Here is an 18704-nt window from a genome sequence, read left to right on the forward strand (position 1 = left end):
ATGAGAAATCTGACATACCAATTAAAGTAAAAATATATTTTCAGGATGTAAGAACAAAAATGTTTATTAGTCTGAGATAAGTAATTAAGTGGAATACTGAAAACAGAACTGAATGAGAGAAAGCAGTTCAAAATACTATATAGCCAGTTTGGTATCAGAATCTTGAAAGGTCTTGAAAGGATACACTATTAAAAATATATTAATTTGACAGTAGCAAGTACAGAACACAGCCTAAATTTTCACTTATACCATCAACATGACCTATTTTGGAAAGTTTAGTTTAAAATTTTTCTCAGTGCTACTGAGGTGACAGTCTGAAAGGGTTATAAAAATTTACTCATACAAGTCAAACCATGATGATACTTCAATCAAAATAACATTCTGATCTAATTTTTTTTCAGACAAATATGGTTGGTCTTTTAACCCAGGTATACATGGCACCTATGGTATAAGTTCCATAATGTATACATAACAGTTCCATATAATAGACACCATCAGAAGACCCAGTTTAAACCTTTTTGGAAAATAAACAGAAATACTTTTTAAAAACATATTTTTTTAATAAATATATATATATATATTTATAAAAGACTCATGTGGGGGGGGATGTAGCCAGAAAGAAGTATCAAAAAGTAACATTATTTTAAATGTACCAGGCTACACCACCATGAGAAAACTATGTAAAAAAAGGAGCTTAAATTTAAACTTGATTATAAGTTCTTCTTTCTTGTTAACTTTTCACTTTAGTGTTACCCTTCCTATATCCCCCTAATCTAAATACAGATTGTGAACTGACAGAAATTACTAAGTAAACTTAAAGCTTCAATTTTAATGTTACTTTGATTATTGTTACTGTGATTTTGATTATTTCCTTTGGGAACTAAATCATTTCCTTGTATACAACTGTCCAAACATTAACCTCTAGCACAGTAACTCCAGAGACGTGCCTGGCGAGCAGTGGAAGCTGGCAATGGCATCAGCCTGCATGCTCCAGCTCCCCTTTGTCACAGCCTCCACTTGAGGACTTGGTGAAGTTCAGGGCTCCTGGGCACCTGGGGGAAAACATGGCACAGGGACCACAGCTCCTTGTGGAGCTGCCCCTAGGCAGAGTGGACCAGGACGGTATCCTGGAAAGATCCTGTCACTGATTTTAAAGTTGAAAATGAGAGGTGCCCCAAGGGAGCTTTCAAAAGTAAAGTAGGTTTTATTTTTGTTTGGGAAACATTTGTGAAATGAAATTGCAGATAAACACAAGCATCAAAGCAGAAACCCGGTGTTTTAAATGGACATCTGAAGGAGTAGACAACACAACAGGCAGATGCTGTCATTGTTCACTAGAAACATCCCACTGTTCTCAGTGTATATTCGCTGAGCTCTTTCTGTGCACATACATCTATAAGGAGAACAAAGAGAAACGCATAGTTAAGGGTATGTCATAATTTTGGATTTAAACCTGTCCTTGAAGATGTAAGCTAACTTCACATATGCAGTGAAACTATTAACATGATTCCAATGGGTGGAATCATGACAAAAGAATGAAGAAAAACTTGTAGGACCAACAATTTTTTAGGTTCTCCAGTTGCCCCAAGTCAATAGCTACATAAATAAATAAAAAAAAGTGTGAGTCTGCAAGTAATGTAAAGTGATGTGGTCTACTTAGAGATTCCCGAGTGGACTGAGCATTTGAGTTAAATACCTTAGCAGCTCCTAAAAGCCACAATTTGCTGCGCCCCAACACATTACACACTAAACATAACTTGCATACAGTTACAAAATATATATATATATTTATTTTACTACTTCTAAATAGAGCAAGTTGACAAATAATATACCAAATACAGGTACAGACGCAGGCAAACAAATGATAAACATCTCAAAGTCACATCCTAGAACCCTAGGAACTACAACAGATTGCTTATAACCATACCTTAAATATTGAATTCCTGTTCTCTCAATTTAAAGCACGTTCCCCACTCGATTATTTTTTCAGTGAAGATCAATAACAGCCATGTGTTTCCATCACCTCTGTCTGTAATAATTAATAAGCAACCAAAATATTCTACCTGTATAATCACATTCACTTTTATAAACATAGAGTATCTTCTTACATAAAATTACTGTTGTCGTAATTTTACTGTGAATAAAACTATTATTCTCAACAAAAATAATTTGAGAGCTTTTGAACTGAGTAAATACTATTCATCAATTCAATAGCAACATCAAAATCAGACTATTTCATTAAAAAAACCTCTCCAGGCCTCACACTACAGTACAATAATATGCTAGCACACGGAGATGACAAAAGATGCAGCAGATGGAGCGTTGTCACTTGCAGTGTCAGAACACCTTTTATGCAAGACTCAGCATGTAGAGAACATGCACAGCCAGGTTCAGAGTACCTGTGAGCTGCAGCTACATCTCAAAAAGATAATCTGTGCAATTTATTACATCAGTAAGCAACAGCTAAAACCTCAACTTCATAAAAATTACGGACCTGCTGAATCCTGATGTCCCGAAACTGGATAAAGTACCTTCACTTATTCTATACAGAACCTTTAGGAAATAATTATCTGCGAGTACACATGCAAATGGCTGATTTGGAGATTTTGGACAACAGAATTTAGGAGGGTTTTTTTGTTTGTTTGTTTGTTTTTGTTTTTTTTAAGTTTGAAGTCCAGGAAACTGAAAGAAAGAATGAGACTCCACTGAGACTTCTTTCCTTTTCTCAGACGTGACACAAAAGTTCCCTACTCCCCAGTATCCACTGTATTACAAAAAACATCTACAATGCTGTACAAGTCTGCTCCTTGCATGCAACATCCTCACTATCCAGTAACAGACTCTGCTTTGAACTGCCACTGAATCAGGTAATAGACAGCTCTTATAACCCAACAAAATATGCTAGCTTCTTTATGTCCAATAGATGGGCCATAAAAGTTTGAGGCAGCTAAAAGAATATATAAACCAGCTAAAATAGTTCAGGATAAGACAGGAAGGAGCTGCATCACAAAAGGTAAGCTCCTTCTCCTTTTTCTTGTAACATACATTATTTTCATTAAGTATAATTGGAAAAGGGCTGGTAAGGTATGGAAAAGCCAACTACCACTTCATTAAGAATGTCTATTTTAAAGGAATAAATATTTTACAGCTGATAAGGAGTCTCAGGGGAAAGAGTACAGGAAATTCGGTTACCAAGATCAACACATAATTGTCTACCAAAGGAAAAAGAAAAAAAAAGTTTCAATTTTATTTTGCTGAAATCTAAATAAAACACCACAAGCTATCACTGTTTCTCCTAGCTACAACTACATTTGCATTGTATTTTATTTGTATTTGAGATTTGAAAAGAAAGTAATCATCCATTTTTGTTCCCAGTGAGAATAAACAGTTCAAATAGCTCAAACTTTAAGTTGCTAGCAAGATAAGTAGCACAAGTGTCCACAGATAAGTCTCAAAAACTGCTAAAATAGACTATTATGACAATCCATAACCACGTCAGTATTAATCCTTAGAATGACTTGCAGTGATATCTATTATCACAGAACAAGCAGCAGATCAGATGAATGCCTAGTGGTGTAGCTGACAGGTTCAAGATTGGTTTACATATACAGCAAAAACTTACAGTAGTACAAACTATACAGAAGACATACAGTACTGAGAGTGAACTAACAGGTTTACTTTTGGGTTTTATGAGACAATTTTTCACACATCAGCTTTAGACACGGAGTATCCCAGTAAAATAAATTTTGCAAAAGTTTGAAAATATACCTCTGAGAATAAACACTATAAGTAGCCAACTAAAAACCTACGTATGAAACATCAGTGCTTATTTATAAATTATTCCTTTTTCCTGAACTTGTAAATTGTTTTAAAATACAAGAATCCGAAATACTTAGTGTTTTCTTATTTCTGATAATCATCCTGATTTCCAGAGGAAGGGGAAGAAAACCTCTCCTATACATACAATTTCAGCAGCTATGCAACACTCATATGTGTTTCCCCTTTTATCAAGCTGTGCTGGGTCTGGCAGAGAATGTGCAATACACATTCCCTGCAGCAACCCATCCAGGGCTGTGCAGCTAGAACAGCATTGGTATCAAACCAGCATTTTGTCTGTTGTTAGAGCAGTGCTGACACAGCACCAAGACTCCCTTCAAACCTCCGAGGGACAGATGGTTGGGGGTGGGCAAGAGGTGACATGGCCAGGGCAGCTGACCTGAAGCACCCAAAGGGATATTCTCTACCACATGATATCACACTCAGTAATAAAAGGTAGGAAAGGGGAAGGAAGAGGGACTCTCATTATGAAGATGTTTGTCTTCCTAAACAACTGCTAGGCATAGTGAGGCCCTGCTTCTCAGGATGTGGCTAAATAACACTCATTGATGGGAAGCAGAGAGTAATTGGTTTAATTTTTTTTTCCTCTTTGCCTTTTTGAAGCCTTTGCTTTTTTCCCCTTTCTTTTCCCTTTAATTAAATTATCTTTATCTCAACCAGCAGTGTGCTCAGGTGGCCAAGAATGCCAACAGCATCCTGGCTTGTATAAGAAGCAGTGTGGCCAGCAGGACTAGGGAAGTCATTGTCCCCCCCCTGTACCTAGCTCTAGTGAGGCTGCACCTTGAGTAATATGTTCAGTTTTGGGCCCCTCACTACAAGAAGGATATGGAGGTGCTTGATAGAGCCCAGAGAAGGGCAATGAAGCTGGTGAGGGGTCTGGAGAACAAGTCTTAGGAGCGGCTGAGGGAGCTAGGATTGTTCAGCCTGGAGAAAAGGAGGCTCAGGGGCGACCTTATCGCTCTCTACAGAGGAGGCTGTAGCGAGGTGGGGGTTGGTCTGTTCTCCTACATGCCTGGTGACAGGACAAGTCACCAGGCATGGGCTGAAGTTGCACCAGGGGAGTTCTAGGTTGGATATTAGGAAGAACTTCTTTACTGAAAGGGTTGTTAGGCATTGGAATGGACTGCCCAGGGAAGTGGTGGAGTCACCATCCCTGGAGGTCTTTAAAAGACGTATAGATGTAGAGCTTAGGGATGTGGTTTAGTGGAGGACTTGTTAGTGTTAGGTCAGAGGTTGGACTAGGTGATCTTGGAGGTCTCTTCCAACCTAGACAATTCTGTGATTCAACCCACGAGCCTTTTTGTTTCCATCATACTTTTCTTCCGCTCTTATTTTGAGGAAGGGGAGCAAGAGAGTGGATGTGGTGGAGTTCAGCTGCCCAGAAAGGTAAAGCCACCATACAAGCTGATTGCATCTAACCACTTTTTAGTTCTTTGAGCTCACTGGAAACCTCACGTGCCAGTTTGTTTGACTGTGTTCTCTCCCTTCAGTTATTTCTCCCTCTCCCATATTCAGAAAATAAACACTTATCTTTGGGCAAGTTTTGGAGAATAAACTTTTAAAAATACTTCTGAAATATACCAATTTATCCCTGGGGACAAAAGATTATGCAAGAATCAAACTTAATGAACATGTGGCCCATGTAAGGAGAAGTTATGACACTACTTCTTGATTGCATACACGCTTCTGGTGTAAAAGCAAGTAAATGAATACCTTTTTTCTCAGGCATTTCAAATCTAGAAAAGCCTACTTGCCCGTTGAGTAGAGATGAACCTTATGCACACTGTAGCTCAGTGTACATAGTTAACATTAACATAATTCTCACATGTTATAGCCACCACAGAAAAAAAAACAGGAAAACAAAAAGTAACTCCCCCCTCATCAAATTCTCAACACTTTCAAATAGTTCAGGGTTGATGAAACAAATATTTTGAGAAAGTCTAGAAATGCTTAAAAGGGTAAATATGTTATTTATATTCTTTTTTTTCTTTATGTGAAATGTTGAGTTGGAGGCATATACTTAATCCAAGAAGTCCTGAACCTTGTTAAAAACACACTCATTAAGGTGAAATATTATCAGTAGAATAAAATACCATTAGCAACAGCACTACACAAACTTAAATAGATGGCAGTGTAATGAACCCTGTTTATCTTACAACTATGTCAGAATACATGTCCAATAATAGAAAAATAGAAGTCAACGTGTCAGTATGCCAAACAGAGCATCTGCATTTTGAGAAAATGAAAATGATGTTGGAGTGAACCGTGGTATTTTCATTTTACTGACAAAATTTGACAGAGTATCTTGGATTACAGAGTTTGAAGTTGAGCTGAGAATTTCTTATGTTTGTTACTGGAATATGCCCTTTAGTTTATTACCTTGAATGACTGCTTTGACAGGAGTCTTTTTTGAACACTTAACAGGTGGGTAAATATTGAATAAACATGGAGACATCACAAGATTCAAGGAGACAGAGTAGGAAAATCAGTGTGTTTCCCTTCCTGTTTCCATGGTGGACAATCAGGGGAAGAATGACAAGGGGGGGGAAAAAAAGTGGATGGATTTTATACTATTTATTTTATAATTATGTTACTATATAAATAATTATTATATTATAATAATTGTATATTATTATATTTTACTGTATTATATTTTTATTTTATTATTATATATTATTATATTATATTATATTTATAGTTTACATTATTATATTAAAAGCAACAAAACAACAAAATAACCATAAAACCACAAATAAAGTGTTAGAAGTCTTGTTTTGTGGTTTTAGCAAAAGACAGGAGGACGCTACTCAGCAATAGCTAGGTGAAACTTACGACTGACGTTACTCTAGCAAGAAGGCTCTGAAATAAATCACTTCATCCTGATCTTTGAGGATGACTATTAGAAAATTAGGGGTTATTGCAGAGCTTAGAACATCATAAGATCTCAAAATTTCTTTTTATATTGTATTGCTTTCTTTTAATATATTAAGACTGTAAACAATTTGAAATTTTAATTGAAACAAGACTGGTTCTTTTTTAATTTATACATATTTAATGCACTGTCTTGACCAGTTCAGATAATTGAAATAGTTACTAAACTTAATCACTGCATTATCAAAGAAGCATGTTAGTATTATATCAGAACTAACATATCAGAAAAATCTAAATTGTTGTACATTTTATTTTTTTGTAGTACATTGCATCAAAGAAACACATCTTGACATAACGGAAGAGCAGCATGTTATAATGTAATCTTTGTTTAAATTAAAAAAAAAAAACGTTTATACATGTATATTAAACTTTTTGTTGTTGCTACAAAATATTTCAAAAAGTTAATGAATATGTAAAACAAATTCTATGACATCATCAAGCCTGTAAATGTTGGCAGATGTAAATTGTTCTAGATAGCACAGGAGGCAACTTAGGATGTCTTAAAAATGATAGTTTTCACAGAGATACATGTACTTAGATTATTTTGTTCCCAAGTGGAAAGACGTACACAGGTCAATAGCACTCCAGCTGTGTCCTGAACTCTAAGCTCATGGATTAAACTTCCAGCCGTGCTGGGGTTATCTGGTTATGTTTCTACACTAATACAAAAAAACAAACACTATATCATTGTATGATTTCTGTGTATATGTTCTTGTTTGAACCATTTTTATGTTGTTGATTCTAATAGTATAAAGATACATCACCCAAGCAGGACAAGTAGCTCTAAGAACGGTTTGATTGTCACCTTCCACTTTCTTTAACAAAGCCCACGGCCACTGTTCCATCCTCCTGCTTGTCTGTATTTCACAGACCCTCATTTCCTTATCAGACGCTGCTGCAGATTCATTTCCAGCTTGCTCATGTCCATTGTTGCTGCCACATCCTCTTCCTCATGGCTTCTCTTTTCCTCTCCTGCAAGCACCATATTTTTTCTCATTCTTCCATCTTCCCTGTGGCTCCTCTTCTTACTTGCTCTGCTCCCCTAAGGCAGTCGATCCACCTCCTGCTGCCGCTCCATCTGTATGGGCGAATGCAGAACCAAAAGTACTTCTCAACTGAGCTACCCAGCTGCCTCCAGAGTCACTTTGTGTTTCTCAGAGCTTTCAGGCACAACAAAAAGGCAACAATGAAAACCCCTGCTGAGGTCTGTGGCCAAATGCAAAAACTGAGCAACACTGCACACTCTCGTCTATAACCCCTGAAAAGCCTACTGGATACACAGCCTATGAAGATGCTGACTAAAACTGCCATCCAACTGATCTATTGTTCTCAGACCACTTAGAGCATATCTAGCAGCTTTAAGTTGCAGAAAAATGCACCCTCGCCAAGTCAGAAATGATGAAAAATTTGGTCATTTTTCCAAGCAAAAATATTTAGAAACATGGTGGGAGGATAGTGGTCTCTGCCAACAGGCACTTAAAATAAACAATGATTCAAAGCTTGAATTAATTTATCAGTCTCAGTCTAATCATCGAAATATGTTAAACAACTTCTGAAATATGGGTGATTAACAGATACTCCTTCTGGTAAAGGCAACAAGTAAACCACAATCTTGCTTTTATTTATTTTTGTTTCTTACTGCCTAGCCTGCTCCAACATTAAAATGAATCTTTGAAAATGATCTTGTGGAAACAGATCAACTACTGATCCTATTCTTCTTCCATAAGCATGCTGGAAAGAAATCTTCTCTAGCCGTTGTCTTAGTGCTTGCTAAATTAACAGAATTTTAAATTGACTTGTAGATAAAGAATGGACGTCTGAATAACATATAATGACTATGTTTCATAAGACAGCTATTTTGTTATCTAACTTGAATTAAACACAGTAGTTTCCAATGAAACCCTTCAGAGGATTTGCTCTCAACTATTCTGCAGAGGGGCCATTTAAGAAGTTCAACTAAAAGGAGAAATTAAAGAATGTTCATGAACACCTATATAGAGTTAGAAAAAAGTATCAGATTGTGTTCAATAACATGATGGTAAAATATTATATAATATATAAATTATATATTATAATATATTAAATAATATATATAATATGATATATAATTTTATATTATAACATATATAGTTATTATATGTATTATAATATATAGTATTATATATATATTATATAGTATAATATTATATATTATATATATAATATATAAAATAATAATATAAATTATAAACCAAAGTTTACTTAAGTATGCACATGGTATTAGCATAATACTCACATCCAGACTTCTATATCTTACATGCTACAGAAGAAATGTGCTTGAAATTATCTAAGTCCACTAACTGATTTGTAAAAGTTTTTCTTAAAATTATTAAACTTCACAGTTTTAAATGTTTTAGGGGAAAAGTATAAAACAAAAAAACTTCAGTGTCAGTCATGTTATATGAAACTGCCCCAAGTAGAAAGACAATGAAGCTGAGACAGATTTTCCTTCTTACTACCAAAAAAATAATTTAATATCAAACAGACATTCTAAGCCATTTAAAAAATATATAATATGCAAATATGTACATATATTAATGCAGTTTCAGTCATGAGAAGCATTTATAACTATAGATGGTCAAGAATCGATTTCAAAACTATACATACTGATAATGAAATCTCTTTAAATGGATTTAATGACAATATGAAAAACAGTTCCCAGATGAAAAACAGCTTTAGTTTAGTATGAGTATTACCATTAACCAGTAATTTCTTTATTTAAGAATAATATTATTAATAATATTTCTTTATTATAACCAGTAATTTCTTTATACCACTGTCAAGTAACTTTACATGCTATTCCTAAATCATAAAAACTCCTGCAAATCTACAAAAGGCCATATCTGAAGATGTTAAACAAAGCCAGGAGTAAGTGTTGAATACTAAAAGTAAAAAGTCATCCATTTTATCTGCATTGTGATTTTAACCCACGGAAGAATTTTGGAAGACCTTTAGGAGAGCTTCCCTCTTAAGTTTAATCTGTACTGACAACTAGTTTGGGTCTGTAGACAAACTTAATTTATTTCGTAAGTTTTCAATTTCCAGATATACATTCAAGAACTATGGTGACAATACTAGGAATAAACAAGTGAGACATATTTGTGACTTTTTGCCACAAGGAATCAACTAGATCTTATCTTAGACTGTTTCATTGACCAGCTAACACAGAGCAAAGAATAAAACCTTGAACTGAAGAACTATAGTTTTCAGATTGAACTGAAGGATAAAATAAAATAAAATAAAATAAAATAAAATAAAATAAAATAAAATAAAATAAAATAAAATAAAATAAAATAAAATAAAATAAAATAAAATAATGAAATCAAGCCTGAAATGCTGAAGTGCTGAACCTATCTTCCACATAAGTTTGAATTGAAAGAAAATAGCAATCAAGGTAAAGAAACCCAAAATCCTTTTGGAGAAGCTTCTGACTTTACTGTATAGGTAGCTATGTCAAGAAAGTTCTCTGACCAATTTTTACCTAATCCTGATGAAAAAAGTGTACTTATAAAAAATAATAAAGCAATGTTAAAAATACAAAAGGGCAAGAGCAAATTCATGCTTAGAAAGAAGGCAAAGAACAACCAATAAGTAAAATCTTGAAAAAAGCATAAAGATTCAAGAATGAAAAAATATTTCCATATGTATAGAATTATGCAATGCAAATGGTGTTTTTATTAAAAACTAAAGCCAATTTCATATTTTGCTTCAGAAGTTGTAGAATACTGTAAATATGATAAATGATATATTGAATAAAGTTAAAAAAATTACTTAGCCTTCCTACTACAAATACAAGATAGGAATCAAATACCCTCACATACTGTCCCAAGACAGCAAGTATTGAATGTTTTCTAGAGAAAATAAAAATGTACTAGCTTCCGCCTATTTGCAGAGATCCCCAGATTGGTCTTTGGTCAAACTTCATTTAACAGTCTCATAACACTTCCACATAGTTAAGAAAGTGCTGATTGCTGATTTAGGAAGCACGATCAGTACAGGGAAAACACAATTTAACACAGAGTAAACTTCATGACAAAGCACAGAAATAGTAAGACAGACTGAAATTAGAAATTCTAAGTATTCATGACTTTGGCATACAGTAAGTCTTTCCTGTTATAAACTGACAGCTTAAGATTTGGAAACAAAGGAAGAAATACCTTTAAAATCACAAGTGTGAGCTGCAAATGTAATACTGCCAGTAAATGAGAAATGCAGAAATCCAGTAGCAGTGGACATTAAAACTGAGAAAGGATTAGCAAATCTTATTTATAAATGCATCCTTAGTTCATAAAAGGGACAGTAATATGTGGCATCTTAACATAGATATTAGCGCTGATATGTTAGTATATTGTATGATATGCTGATACACATACCGCATATACTGGGTCTGGCTGGGGGTGGAGTTAACTTCCCCTCCCTATGACCTATAGAGCGCAGTGCTCTGCACTTGTAGCCAGAACAGCACAAACACCACACCAATATTTTGGCTATTGCTGAGCAGTGCTGGCACAGCACCAGTCAAGGCTGTCTATCCAAACACCACCACCCCAAAAAGCCACTAGGGTGGGGGTGAGCAAGAGATGGGGAGGGGACCCAGCTGACCCCAACTACCCAAAGGGCAGATACATATATATATATAATGTATATATATGTATATCCCATACCGTACGTTGTGTTCAGCACAACGGGGAGAGGGCAAACGGGGGAGGAGGGAAGGGAAAGAAAGGAAATAATGAGAAACGCTCTCGTTTTGAAAGCATTTGTCTTCCTGAGCAACTGCTACACATACTGAGGCCCTAAAGAACTACGACTGCAAACGAAGCTCCACCACCACCATTCAAGCTTGTAAGAATACAAAACATGAGCAAAGATTTTTCTCTCCTAAGAAGCTCTTCCAAACACTTCCATCGTAACATTATGAATTTAAGCCAACTCCTTATTCAGCTGGTCTTCCATGCACATGCAGATTCCAGATCATTGATCCAGCAGATGTTGCTGCTTATTTGTCAAGCGAAGAAGCCGCATCTACTGATGTTCTCTGCGAGTTTCTAGAAATACAGCATGCAGTTGTCACAAGCTGTGTTCCATCACTAGAGGCATGAGTTGGCAAGAAAAGATTCCTAATAAAAATTCCTGCCTTCATTTGTTTATGCTTTTAGCAAAACACTGGGGAAGAAAGTCCATATGCAGATCAATGCCTTAACAGAATTTCACTGTTCATGGCCGTGAGTGGTGGTTAGAGGCAGACAGGACACTAAGGCAAGTTTTTGTTTATGAGCAAAGTCTATCGCAAGTCTAAGCAAAACTGGTTTTATGACCCTTTCATGCTTTTACCAAATTCTGAAAGTTCTTTTTTCCTCCACACAGAAATTACTAAAATTTGAGAACAATTACTTAGACATTGCAAATAATCTGAGGAAGTTTGGTCCTAAGTTTAACCTTCTGAAAAACAGATAAAACAAGCTCAGTAAAAGTCTTAGAGAACAAATAGCAGCATCACTCTCACGAAGATCTATCTGCATAGAAAGAGAGCTTCACTGATGACCATTCTTACTGAAAAGCCATCACGTTGGTATTAGTTTTTTTTTTTTTTTTTTCCTACTGAACAAGAAAAGAATTCAAAGTGACCTTAAAAACAACCTATGAATTCAAACATTTTTGGCATAAAAAATTAAGACAAATCAATGACCACTATGCCACTCCTTTGAGGGAGGAAAAAAAAAAAAAAAAAAAAAAAGCCCACCATAGTTCTAGGTAAAGGTAGTTTATTCAAACAGAAGTTCCAAATTTCCTACTATGACATTATTATATAATTCAGGACTTAGAATTTATTAGAAACTGTGTGTTTACAAGATCAGATGGAGGCCAGGCAGTTAAAAAAATGCATGACTAACCTATAGATGTTTTTCTCTGCTTCCAGGAATTTTGACATTGTGTATCACTTGATGTAAATTTTTTTGTATTACTTCTGTTTGCTTACTTCTAGATCTTTCCAGTTAACTATCAGCAAAAAAGTAGATTCCTGGACTGGTGTGTTTAGAGAGAGTATCTGTCATTTCTTTGGCAGTTTTAGTGCTTTCTTAATGCTCTGAATCCTGTTATCAGTTTGTTTTCAGGGAAAAATCATGGCGAGTCAACATTTGATGATGGCATTCTTAGTTTCATTTAAAGGGGAAAAACACCCTTATCTCACAAGGATCAGAGAGTGTTAAACAGCAATATTCATGTCAAGTTTGACTAATCATAGTCTGTTGCTAGCTGTTGACTCCCTAGGACAGTCTGTAAGATAGTCTGTAAGAATGAAAAGGATCAGAGTTTGGATTTAAGCTGAAGAATCTTCCACATGACTCACATGACTATTACTACCTTCAAACACTGCAAATCTTATCCTTCTCCCTTACTCTGTGCATAAATGCACAGTCAGGTCTGTAGATAGCAAGATTAGTGCTTTAACTTCAATATTAGCAAGGTGCTTTCAAAAGACCTGGTCTGGCAACTGTCCTCATTTAAGTCAAAGGAATTCAATAATAGAAGTGATACATCTGCCACTGAGTATTTAGATGATGTACTTGAAATAGTTATTCCTACAATCAAATTTGGTTAGATATATTACCTACTAACCCTGCTACTATACGCTAGTAAGTAGCCTAATTAGTTAAAGAACAAGTGCTTAACAAAAATCTCAAAGAGCAAAAGAAAATTGTTAAAGCCAAGCCTGCCTCTCTCAAATGCAATACAAAACTAGGGGCATCCCAAGTGACCTTCTGGTATTATAAACTTTAGGTTTGTTTATGTGAAAAAAGGAGGTCACATTAACAGTTATGTTTGTTACTATTTCAGGTTATCCATTTGGGGTCAACAATCTCAAATGCTTGCAGAACTATTAAAAAGGCTTAAAAGTACATTAGACACTTCTGGTTCTACTTGTTCAGTTTTACATCAACTCCTACAGCTACAAACAATAAGAAAATAACAAATTGAACTAAAATAGCTCCCTGAAAAGCTCAATTTTAAAAAGACTGGCAAGTGGACATCCACCCATTTCACATAAATTAATTATGACTTTCCAGTGAAGAGCACCTGTTTCATGTTCATGACAGTAGGACAAAGGCAGGAACTTAATATGGCCCTTCACTTCCAGCATTAACCAGATGTCCCAAAGTAACCTGTAACAGCATCACTTCAACAGTACCCACCCACCTGGTAACTTAATTGTCTTGAAATCAAGACTTAGAAGAATAGTACATATTTTTGAAGTAACAATTATTTACAGATAGGAAAAAAATATATATATGCTTTCTGGAAGAGATTTTGCTTTTCACTGCCAAACCACATTGCACATTAAGTTCTCTTTAGTTCTGCCTGTTCCTTCTCATCAGAAGGTAACTCACACGTGGACATTTAATTTGCTAACTTTGACTGCAGTGCAAATCAAATGATGAAAAACATAGTTTCTGTCAACACATGCATATTCGGTAAATGTGGACTAGGTACAAGTGAACTATGTATGTACACACCATATATTTATACTTCCATAACAGAAAAACAACCCAACTCTCCTTCAACCTTCTCTTCTCTACATGAACACTGATCAGAATGGGTATCTGCACTTGCAAGCTGGCCTACGTGAAACTCTCAACACTCATTTTTTAGCGTCATTACATCACATTATGGTATGATAAATAGTATAAATAGAAATCAAGATGGAAATCTTAACCTGATTTAGTACAGTCATAGCATGATTTCAAATACTAACACATTTTCCTGAGAAGAAAGGGACATACGCTAAGAAAAAGTAAAATGGTTGTGCTTGCAACAAGAAGCTCAGGAAAAAAGTGTATTGAAGATGTTATTTAGCTGAGACATAGCCACATGATGTGTCTAGCTACTGCACTTGTTAAAAGCTTATTTTTAAAATTTCTTTGAATGTCTCAGCCTCATAACCTGGATATAATATGCACTGATTAACTATTCAGAAGATATCGTTAATGTAGAATAAGCCAGGCTTAACACAAGAGTTAGTGCAGAATCAAGAACTCTTCTTTACTTCATACTTTGCCTAATGGTTGTTTGCAAAAATACAAAACCCTAAAAGGGGAAAAAAGTTTAAAATGTTGCTGGATCTTCTGGTAAACAAGGCAAAGGGACATGTAAACAGACCAAGCCAGCTAACAGCTTTACATATTACATTGCTTTACTGAACACATTTCAGTATTTGCACCATCTCAACATATACCAGGTACAAATTGCAAAATAGCAGTAGTTACTAAATAAATACTCCATTCTTGGATGAAGGTGCTTATAAATATGCATAGATAAAATGGTGCTGTTATATGTGTATGAGCTTTTTATACAAGAATTACTTAAGACCAACAGCTGAAGCAGTTGACAAATTGAATAAATGCCAACACTGATCTCTTGTGACTGACTTTTCACATTCTTTGAATTTTCAGAAACACATACACAGCATGCATACAGACTATATCAACAACCCAAACTTCAACAGTAAAAACTCAGACTAAAAATAAAGACAACACAGAAGTAATTCCATCACAGCAAAAAAAAAAAAAAAAAATCTTTGTTCCAAGTACTGCTATCAATTCTTCTATGTTTCCCAATAAATATAAAGAGAGAAATTGCAATAAGACAGCTCTCCACAGATTAAAAAATATAAAAAAGGTTAACACCTTTGATTGAGTTCGGATAGTTAGTTTCATAACAGAAGAGTTGGACTTTAGAACTTATTTAAAATACTGTCTTTATTTTATTTTTTTTAATTTTAAACGTTGCCAGCAAGGTTTTATATACATTCATATTTTCACAGCGAAGGGGACAAACACACACATGAAAACCAACATTTTGTTTCTTGGATACTGAGAATATTTACATACAGTCAACTAAACAACTGAATTAAGTTAATCAAATAACATGCAATAATTGACATGTCTTCTTAGATCCGGGAAACTACAGGCCAGTCAGTCTCACCTCTGTCCCTGGAAAGGTATCAGAACAGCTTGTTCTGGATGCCATCTCCAAGCAATTGGAAGAGAAGAAGGTTATGAGGAGTAGTCAGCATGGATTCACCAAGAGGAAGTCGTGCTCTATCAACCTCGTTGACTTCTGTGATGGCATCACCAGCATCGTTGATGGGGAAGAGCAGTGGATGTCATTTACCTTGACTTTAGCAAGGCTTTTGATACTGTCTCCCATGACATCCTGCTAGCAAAGCTGAGAAAGTGTGGCATAGACAAGTGGACAGTAAGCTGGGTTGATAACTGGCCGAGCTCAGAGGGTGGTGATTGGCGGAGCAGAGTCTGGCTGGAGGCCTGTAACTAGCGGTGTTGCCCAGGGGTCAGTGCTGGGTCTGGTCTTGTTCAACATCTTCAACGATGACCTTGATGAGGGAATAGCGACCACCCTCAGTAAGTACGCTTATGATACAAAGCTGGGAGGAGTGGCCGACACTCCAGAAGACTGTGCTGCCATTCAGCATGACTTGGACAGGCTAGAGAGGTGGGTAGGAAAAAACCAAATGAGGCTTAACAAGAGCAAGTGTAGAGTCCTCCACCTGGGAAGGATCAACCGCATGTATCAGTACAGGCTGGTGGATGACCTGCTGGAGAGGAGCTCTGCAGAGAAGGACCTTGGGGTGCTGGTAGACAGGGTGCTGGATTGGCCATGAGCCAGCAGTGTGCCCTGGTGTCCAAGAAGGCCAATGGGATCCTGGTGTGCATTAAAAGGAGCATGGCCAGCAAGTCAACGGAGGTAATCCTCCCCTTCTACTCTGCCCTGGTCAGGCCTCACCTGGAGTCACCTGGAGTACAGTGTCCAGTTCTGGGCTCCCCAGTACAAAAAAAAGACAGGGATCTCCTGGAAAGAGTCCAGTGGAGGGCAACAATGATACAGGGCCTGGAGCACCTTCTCTATGAGGAAAGGCTGAGACCTGGGTCTGTTCAGCCTCGAGAAAACTGAGGAGGGAATCTTATCAATGTTTACAAATATCTTAAGTGTGGGAGACAATGGGATTGGGCCAACCTCTTCTCAGTGGTTTGTGGGGACAGGACAAGGGGCAATGGCCAAACAATGTATCACAGGAAGTTCCGCACCAACATGTGAAAGAACTTCTTCACAGTGAAGGTGACAGAGCACTAGAACAGGCTGCTCAGGGAGGTTGTGGAGTCTCCTTCTCCGGAGATATTCAAGGCCCGCCTGGACACCTACCTGGGCAACCTGCTCTAGGGAACCTCCTTTGGCAGGAGTGTTGGACCTGATGATCTCGAGGTCCCATCCAACCCCTACAGTTCTGTCAGTCTTAATCATTTATTTTCATTTTTTATATAGACCAATGTATGCAAACATGTCTGCATACATTGGTCTATCTTATGACTTCCATTTAATTCCCCTATGCTTGTGATGTTATGCACTGATAGATGTTTTCAAAAGGAATTAATTATGACAAACACTATGAAACAACTCTCAAAAAGACATTATCATAAGCCTGCATAGCCTTAGAGCTCAAGCTAATTAGAATTGATGAACCATGGTTAAAAAAAAAAATAAACCTAAAATGTTCTGAGATCCCATTATTACGGAAAGGAAAGGGAAAATACTCAGTTTAACCCAAATATGAAATATTTCCTTTAAATTACATATTTGGAAAAAAAGAAAAAAAATGATAAATTTGAGGGGAACACATGAGATATTTAACTTTCCCATACACATATGTTACTTTCAAATCTGAACTCTGAAGCATGAGTTGTCTAAAGCTGTACCAAAGAATTAAACCAAAGTCATGCTCTATGCTAATACTGAAGAGCTTTGTTTTAACAATATTTAAGAGTCAGCAGTTGTTTTAACTATGTCAACTGAAAATAACTATGAAACATGAAAAGACTGAAATTCTTTGCAAATATGAAAAGAAATTACCTAAGAACTTAAGGTTGTGTAGCAACAGCAAAAACAGAGACATTGTTAAGAAAAAAAGACTATTATATCTTTCCCACAACCTGTATTCCTTCCATAGCGTAGTGGGTTTACGTGGCAAGGTTTTGGTAGCAGGTGGCCCTAGGGGTGGTTTCTGTGAGAAGGATCTAGAAGCTGCCCCATGTTTGGTAAGGGCCCCACTGCTGACCAGAGCCAAGCCAATAAGCGATGTTGTTTTGCGCCTCTGTGAGAGCAGATTTAAGACGGGAAAAAACGCTGTGCCACACAGCAGCTGGGAGAGTGAAAGGAGTGAGGAACAGCCTTGCAGGCACCAAGGTCAGTGAAGAAGGAGGGGGAGAGGTGCTCCAGGTGCCGGAGCAGACGTTCCCTGTGGTGAGGACCATGGTGAAGCAGGATGTCCCCCTGCAGCCCACGGAGTACCACGGTGGAGCAGGGTTCCACGCTGCAGCCCGTGGAAGAGACCACGGTGGAGCAGGTGGCCCTGCACCGACGGAGGCTGCTGCCTGTGGAAGACCCCTGCTGGAGCAGATTCCGAGCCGGAGCTGCAGCCCGTGGAGAGGAGCCCACGCAGGAGCAGGTGGCCTGGCAGGAGCTGCTGCCCGTGGGGGAGCCAGGTTGGAGCAGTTTTCTCCTGAGGAATGGACCCCATGGTACGGACCCATATCTGGAGCAGTTCTGGAAGAGCTGCTGCTTGTGGGAAGCCCATGCCAGATCAGTTCATCAAGGACTGCATCCCGTGGGTGGGACCCCACAGCACAGGGGATGAGAGTGACCGAGAAGGAGTGGCAGAGAAGTGCTGTAGACTGACCATAACCCCCATTCCCCCGTTCCCCTGCGCCACTCGGGGGGAGGAGGTGGAAGAGGGTGGATGGGGGGGGAAGGTGCTTTTGGTTTCTTTCCTTTGTTTCTCACTTCTCTAGCTTGTTAGTAATAAGCAATAAATCTTACTATCT

The 18704-nt window shown here is 37.2% G+C and overlaps 1 protein-coding gene across 5 annotated transcripts in view; it reads right to left on the minus strand.

Annotated features, from left to right (window-relative positions):
• The window catches only part of CADM2 (cell adhesion molecule 2), a 655415-nt gene that overhangs the window by 619733 nt on the left and 16978 nt on the right, over positions 1–18704 (minus strand). The window contains exon 2 of one of the 5 annotated variants that reach the window (XM_072025700.1): positions 1168–1393. The exons of 3 other annotated variants lie outside the window; for them this stretch is intronic. In XM_072025700.1, the coding sequence (XP_071881801.1) occupies positions 1335–1393 (59 nt within the window). In that variant the 3' untranslated portion in view covers positions 1168–1334. Of the gene's footprint in view, positions 1–1167; positions 1394–6885; positions 7847–18704 lie in introns of those variants that run through there. One more of the 5 variants, XM_072025701.1, reaches the window with a different exon arrangement.

The sequence above is a fragment of the Anas platyrhynchos genome, chromosome 1 (genome assembly GCF_047663525.1).
Source record: "Anas platyrhynchos isolate ZD024472 breed Pekin duck chromosome 1, IASCAAS_PekinDuck_T2T, whole genome shotgun sequence".
NCBI classification, from domain to species: domain Eukaryota; kingdom Metazoa; phylum Chordata; class Aves; order Anseriformes; family Anatidae; genus Anas; species Anas platyrhynchos.